The sequence below is a fragment of the Phalacrocorax carbo genome, unplaced genomic scaffold (genome assembly GCF_963921805.1).
Source record: "Phalacrocorax carbo unplaced genomic scaffold, bPhaCar2.1 SCAFFOLD_245, whole genome shotgun sequence".
NCBI classification, from domain to species: Eukaryota; Metazoa; Chordata; class Aves; order Suliformes; family Phalacrocoracidae; genus Phalacrocorax; species Phalacrocorax carbo.
Window position 1 is genome coordinate 42,242 of NW_026990522.1, and position 7,532 is coordinate 49,773.

The following is a 7,532-nucleotide window of genomic DNA, read 5'->3' on the forward strand; positions in this document are numbered from 1 at the left end:
GCGGCGAGGAGACGGGGCAGGTGCCGGGGTGGGCGGGTGGGGTCTCATTTTGGGGCGAAACCCTCAAATACAGTGTTTTTATGCAGAAAACCCGCCTCATTTCCATAAATTTTCCCCCGCAAACGCCACCTGTCGCCTGCCCCGGCCCCAGTATCAAAGATTAACTTTGCCGAGGCGGCCGGCGCCGCGGCGTCGCGCCGGGAGGTTTATTCTTTTATTACCCTTAACGAAACCGCCCGATTGCCGGGATATTAAAGCCCGATGCCCCGCGGTGGCGGTGGGTTGGTGGGGGGTGGGTGGGTGGGTGGGGGGTTGGCGGGGAGCCCCCCCTCGGATGGTTACACCGGCTCAGCCGATGCTTAAAGACGAGCGACCGCGCGGGGCCCGGCCGGCGCTTGCCTGGCACAAGGTCCCGGCGGCGCCGGGGACCCCCGCGGGGCAAAATCGGCGTCGTCGTGGTCGCCCGACCCGGGTGGGACTCGAACCCACAATCCCCAGCTCCGGAGGCTGATGCCTTATCCATTAGGCCACCGGGCCCGGGCGGGGGCAGGCGGTGGGCGACGCCGGCCCCGCCGATGGGTGCGAGGGCGGGGAGGGCCCCGGGTGGGCTGCGGCGGCGCCGCCGGCACGGCCGCGCTTTGGCCCCGGCGGGAGGTCACGGCCGTCGCCGCGGCCGAGCACGTGGCGAGGGCTCCCGCCCTGCCGGCGGCGGGGCGTGCCGGGCCGGGCCGGGCCGGGCCGTGGCGTGGCCGCAGGGATGGGCTGCACCCCGTGGCACCTCATGGGCACGGCCCGTGAGCCGCCGGGTGCACCGGGGGGAGCCCAGCACCCAGGGGGGAGCCCCAGCACCCAGGGGGACCCCCAGCACCCAGGGCGACGCCCAGCACCCAGGGGGACCCCCAGCACCCAGGGCGACGCCCAGCACCCAGGGGTGAGCCCCAGCACCCAGGGGGACCCCCAGCACCCAGGGGGACCCCCAGCACCCAGGGCGACGCCCAGCACCCAGGGGGACCCCCAGCACCCAGGGCGACGCCCAGCACCCAGGGGTGAGCCCCAGCACCCAGGGGGACAGCTGAGCACCCAGGGGTGAGCCCCCAGCACCCAGGGGTGACCCCCCAGCACCCACGGGTGAGCTGAGCATCCAGCGGGGAGCTGAGCACCCCAGTGTGAACAGAGCACCCAGGGGTGAGCCCAGCAACTCAGGGGGTGACCCCCAGCACCCAGGGGTGACCCCCCAGCACCCAAGGGGGAGCTGAGCATCCAGCTGGGAGCCGAGCACCCTGGGCATGAGCTGAGTGAGCACCCAGGGGTGAACAGAGCCCCCAGGGGCCATCCCAGCACCCACGGGTGACCCCAGCACCTCAGGGGTGGCCCCAGCACCCACAGTTGAGCTGAGCATCCTGGGCATGAGCTGAGCGAGCACCCATGGGTGACCCCAGCACCGCGGGGCGACCCGAGCCCCCCGCGGCGAGCTGAGCAGCCGTGCTGGGTGCCGGCCCCCAGCCCAGCGCCCACGGCGGGTGGGCGCCGGCCCCCAGGGGCGAGGCGGGGGCAGGGGGTGCCGTCGGCAGCGCCGGGGCTCGCCGGGGGCCGGGTGCGGGCGCAGGCGCCGTGCCGGGCCCTGAGGAATGGTTAACCCGGGGCAATCCCGCCCGGAGCCAATCACCGCCCCGGCCACGGGCGGTTTTACAGCCCCGGCGCCCCACACCGGCACACGGGCACCGGCCGGCACCCCACGGCGCCGGCACCGCCACGGCCCACCGGCACCGCCGGGAGACGCGCGCCGGGCCATGGCGTGGCTCGTGCTCCTGCTGACCCTGGGTCTGGGGGCGGCCGGCGGGGACGCCGGCGGCGCGGCCGAGCCGGTGGCGGCACTCGAGGCCCTGCTGTCGTCGGGAAGCGGTTCCCTGCCCCACGGTGCGCTGGAGTCCCTCGTGGGCATCGCCGGCGGCCGTGCGCAGCGCCGCGCCGGGCCGTGTGGAAAGGTGAGCGCCGGTAACGCCGCGCCGTGTGGAAAGAAAGGCAGGGCGGCCAGGGTCAAACTCCAGCTCGCCGCGGCTCGGCGTGGCTTGGCGCGGCTCGGCACGGCTCTGCGCGGCTTGGCGTGGCTCGGCGCGGCTCGGCGCGGCTCGGCGCGGCTCGGTGTGGCTCGGCGCGGCTCGGCACGGCTTGGCGTGGCTCGGCGCGGCTCGGCGCGGCTCGGCGCGGCTCGGTGTGGCTCGGCGCGGCTCACCGTGGCCCGCCGTGACCCGCCGTGGCCCGCCGTGGCCCACCGTGGCCCACCGTGGCCCGCCGTGGCTCGCCGTGGCCCGCCGTGGCCCGCCGTGGCTCGCCGTGGCTCGCCGTGGCTCACCGTGGCCCGCCGTGGCCCGCCGTGGCCCACCGTGGCCCACCGTGGCCCGCCGTGGCCCGCCGTGGCCTGCCGTGGCCCGCCGTGGCCCGCCGTGGCTCACCGTGGCTCACCGTGGCCCACCGTGGCCCGCCGTGGCTCACCGTGGCCCACCGTGGCCCACCGTGGCTCACCGTGGCCCACCGTGGCCCACCGTGGCCCACCGTGGCCCACCGTGGCCCGCCGGAGCAGCACGCGGCGCCGCATGGCACCGTGCCGCGGTGCGCGCCGGTGGTGCTGCCCCAGTGCGTGGCCACGGCGCCCATGCCGGGGTGGGGGGGTGACCCTGCCGTGGGGTGCGGCCGTTGTGTGGGTGGGGGGGCGGTTGGGGTAGGTGTGTGGGGCGGGGGGGGTGTTAGTGACTCTGTGCAGTGTGTGCTCCCCGGCCCGGATCGGGCCCCGGCGCTGTGGGGTGTGGCTGGTTTTGGGGTGCCCCACAGGTGGGTGGGGCGGGGGGACTTTGGGGTGCCTGTGGGGATGGGGGAGCGCCGGGGGGTGCCTGTTCCTGAGGGGGGTGGGGGGTCAGGGTGCTGGGGGGGGTGTCACCATGGGGGTGCGGGACCGGAGGGGGCACCCTGGCCCCACCCAACGACCCCATGACCCCCATGGCACCCTCACACCCTCCCCCAGCACCCTCACCCCCCCCACCCAGGGACCCTGGCCCCACAGGGACCCTGGCCCCACCCAACGACCCCATGACCCCCATGGCACCCTCACACCCTCCCCCAGCACCCTGACCCCCCCCCCCCCACAGGGACCCTGGCCCCACCCAATGACCCCATGACCCCCATGGCACCCTCACACACACCCCTCCCCGGGACACTATGACCCCCACATGACCCCCTGACCCCACCCCCCACCCAATGACACCTTCATCCCCCCATGGCACCCTGACCCCCAATGGCACCCCAATACCCCCAATGACCCATGGACCCCCCATGGCACTCTGACCCCCCCATAGCACCCCAAGCCCCCAGTGGCACCCTGAACCCCACAGTGACCCCCCGATCCCCCCAATGCCCCCTGATGCTGCAACACCCCCTGAGCCCCCCAACACCCCCTGAGCCCCCCAACACCCCACGACCCCCCAATACTCCCCTGACCCCCCAACACCCCCGACCCCCCCATTACCCCCTGACCCCCAACACCCCCTGACCCCCTAATGCCCCCCGACCCCCCCATTACCCCCTGACCCCCAACACCCCCTGACCCCCCAATGCCCCCTGACCCCCCATTACCCCCTGACCCCCAACGCCCCCTGACCCCCCAATGCCCCCTGACCCCACCAATACTCCCCTGACCCCCCAACACCCCCGACCCCCCCATTACCCCCTGACCCCCAACACCCCCTGACCCCCCAATGCCCCCCGACCCCCCCATTACCCCCTGACCCCCAACACCCCCTGACCCCCCAATGCCCCTGACCCCCCAATGCCCCCTGACCCCCCAATGCCCCCCGACCCCCCCATTACCCCCTGACCCCCAACACCCCCTGACCCCCCAATAACCCCTGAACCCCCATTACCCCCTGACCCCCCAACGCCCCCTGACCCCCCAATGCCCCCTGACCCCCCCATTACCCCCTGACCCCCAACACCCCCTACCCCCCAATGCCCCTGACCCCCCAACGCCCCCTGACCCCCCAATGCCCCCTAACCCCCCAACGCCCCCCGCCCCCCCAGTGACCCCCCCGCCCCCCGTCCCCCCCCAGGGGCTGTCGGCGGCCGCGGTGCTGGCGCTGGCGGGGAAGGGGGAGGGGGCGGCGCTGGAGCCCCCCGACCTGCCCTGGCTGGGGGCCGCCATCCTCGTCACCCTGCGGGACCCCCCGGGCGCCTGCGCCGCCGCCTCGGGGTGCTGGGCCCCCCGCGCCCGCGCCCTGCTGCGGGCCTTCGCGCCCCCCCGGCCCCCGCCCCCGCGGCGCCAGTGGCACCAGCGACACCCCCAGTGGCACCAGTGGTGGCACCAGTTGCACCAGTGGCACCAGCAATGGCACCAGCAGCACCCCCAGTGGCACCAGTGACACGCCCGGTGGCACCAGTGGCACCTCCAATGGGCCCGGTGGTGGCACCAATTGCACCAGTGGCACCAGTGACACCCCCAGAGGCCCCAGTGACACCCCCAGTGGCACCAGTGACCCCCCCAGTGGCGGCCCCAGCCTGCGGGAGGTGGCCGAGCTGCTGGCGGCCGTGGAGCCCAACTACCGCAGCGACGGCGGCAGTGGGGTGAGGGGGGGCACGGGGGGCACGGGGTGAGGGGGGACATGGGGGGGCACGGGGGGGCACGGGGGGCACGGGGTGAGGGGGGACATGGGGGGGCACGGGGGGGCACGGGGGGGCACGGGGGGCATGGGGTGAGGGGGGACATGGGGGACACGGGGGGACACGGGGGACACGGAGGGGTACGGGGGGACATGGGGTGTGGGGGGACATGGGGGGACACGGGGGGGACACGGGGTGTGGGGGTGTGGGGCAACACGGGGGGACACGGGGGGGACACGGGGGGACACGGGGGGGACATGGGGGGACATGGGGGGGCACGGGAGGGCATGGGGGGGCATGGGGGGTGGGGGGACATGGGGTGAGGAGGGACACGGGGTGAGGGGGGACGCGGGGACATGTGGGGGGGACCCGGTGGGGCGTAGGGCAATGTGGGGACACGGGGGGGACACGGGGGGACACGGGGGGACACGGGGGGGACATGGGGGGGCACGGGGGGCATGGGGGGGTGGGGGGACATGGGGGGACACGGGGGGGACACGGGGGGGACACGGGGGACACGGGGGACACACGGGGGGGACACGGGGGGACATGGGGGGACACGGGGGGGACACGGGGGGGACACGGGGGACACGGGGGGACACGGGGGGGACACGGGGGGGACACGGGGGGACACGGGGGGACATGGGGGGGACACGGGGGACACGGGGGGACATGGGGGGACACGGGGGGGACACGGGGGGGACACGGGGGGACACGGGGGGGACACGGGGGGGACACGGGGGACACGGGGGACACGGGGGGGACACGGGGGGACATGGGGGGACACGGGGGGACACGGGGGGACACGGGGGGACATGGGGGGACACGGGGGGGACACGGGGGGGACACGGGGGGACACGGGGGGGGACACGGGGGGACACGGGGGGACACGGGGGGGACACGGGGGGGACACGGGGGGACATGGGGGGGACACGGGGGGACACGGGGGGACACGGGGGGGGACACGGGGGGACACGGGGGGACACGGGGGGGACACGGGGGGGACATGGGGGGACACGGGGGGACACGGGGGGACACGGGGGGGACACGGGGGGACACGGGGGGACACGGGGGGACACGGGGGGACACGGGGGGACATGGGGGGACACGGGGGGACACGGGGGGACATGGGGGGACACGGGGGGGACACGGGGGGTCCCGCGTGCCGGGGTGACGCGTGGCCGCGCAGGCCTGCGTGGACGCGGCGGGGGCGCTGGCGGCGGGGGCGGCCGCCTCCCCCCGGGTGGGGGGCGCGGGGGCGCGCGTGCTGGCGGCCCTGGGGGCGCTGGTGCTGCGGGGCCGCTGCCTGCGCGCCCCCCCCCCGCGCCCCCCCGGCCTCGACTACCTGGTGTCCCGCTTCGGCCACCGGCCCGCGCTGGGGGGTGAGCGGGGGGCGGGGGGCGGGGGGGGTGGGGGGTGGGGGATGGGGGGACATGGGGGGTGGGGGTTGGAGATGGGGGGTGGGGGGTGGGGGGACATGGGGGGTGGGGGATAGGGGGAGGTGGGGGACATGGGGGGTGGGGGATGGGGGTGGGGGATGGGGGGAGATGGGGGACATGGGGGGTGGGGGATGGGGGGACATAGGGAGTGGGGGATGGGGAGATGGGTGAGATGGGGATGGGGGGATGGGGGATGGGGGATAGGGGGAGATGGGGGACATGGGGGGTGGGGGATGGGGGTGGGGGATAGGGGGAGATGGGGGACATGGGGGGTGGGGGATGGGGGTGGGGGATAGGGGGAGATGGGGGACATGGGGGGTGGGGGATGGGGGTGGGGGTGGGGGGATAGGGGGTGGGCGACAGGGCAATGGGTCAGGCCGTGGGTCGCGCCGTGGGTCAGGCCCTTTTGGCGCTGGCAGGGCTCAGCAGCCTGATGGAGCAGCTGGGGCTGGGGTCCGGGGGGCAGCACCCACCGACCCCCGCAGGGGGCACCCACGGGACCCCCCCCCCCGGCAACCGGGACCGCCCCACGCTGCCCCACCCCCACCTCCGGAGCCAGCCCTGGGCCTCGGTGAGGGGGGGCGGGGGGGGGGGCGGGTGTCATGGGGGGTCTGGGTGCCCCGGGGGGTGTCTGGGGTGCTCGGGGGAGGGGGGGTCAGGGTGCCCCAAGGGGTCTGCGATACCCTGGGGGGGGTCAGGGTGCCCTGGGGGGGGCTCAGGGTGCTTTACAGGGGTCTGGGGTGCCCTGAGGGGGGGGTCTGGTTGCCCCGGGGGGGGGGGTCAGGGTGCCCGGGGGGGGGTCAGGGTGCTTTGGGGGGCCTGGGGTGCCCTGAGGGGGGGGTCTGGGGTGCTCGGGGGAGGGGGTCAGGGTGCCCCAAGGGGTCTGGGATACACTGGGGGGGGGTCAGGGTGCCTGGGGGTGGGGGGTCCCTGCTGCACGGAGGGGCTGAGGCCGTGCCCCCCCCCCCCCAGGTGTGCCTGGCCCCCCCCGAGCTGCTGGGGGCCCTGGGGGTGCCGGGGGGGGCCCCCCTGACGCAGGGGGATTTCCTGCGCCTGGGCCCCACACTCCTGCAGCAGCAGCTCAGCGGCGCCTGCGCCCCCCACCCCGCACCCCCCATGCCCCCCACGACCCCCGCGACCCCCACGACCCCCGCGACCCCCACCCAGCACCACCACGGCCCCACGGCCACCGGGGAGCTCAGCATCGCTGAGAGTGAGTGGGGAGGGGGGCCCTGGGGGGGGCCCTGGGGGGGGTGTGGGGTGTCACGGAGCACCCTGGGGAGGGGTCCTCAGGTGGGGAGGGATGTTGGGGAGCCCCATAGGGCCAGGGATGGGGGTCTTGGGGCCCTGGGGGGTGTTGAGGTGTCAGGGAGGCCCCTGGGGAGAGGCCCTGGGGTGGCGTGGGGTGTTGGGGGGCACCCCTGGGGAGGGGTCCTGGGGTCCCGG

At 76.0% G+C, this 7,532-nt stretch overlaps 1 protein-coding gene and 1 non-coding gene across 2 annotated transcripts; one reads left to right on the forward strand and one right to left on the reverse strand.

The window, feature by feature from the left end:
* Positions 1-464: 464 nt before the first annotated feature.
* Positions 465-537, reverse strand: TRNAR-CCG (transfer RNA arginine (anticodon CCG)). The gene has a single exon. It is a non-coding gene; the product is annotated as a tRNA-Arg (tRNA).
* Positions 538-1,655: 1,118 nt separating this feature from the next.
* On the forward strand, positions 1,656-7,299 carry SLC39A4 (solute carrier family 39 member 4; the record flags this gene model as incomplete). The annotated part of the gene is made up of 6 exons (XM_064440549.1): positions 1,656-1,985; positions 4,101-4,405; positions 4,512-4,611; positions 5,837-6,029; positions 6,506-6,657; positions 7,059-7,299. Coding segments are annotated over exons 1-6 (1,186 nt in total), but the record flags the coding sequence as incomplete, so codon positions are not given.
* Between the last annotated feature and the right edge of the window lie 233 nt (positions 7,300-7,532).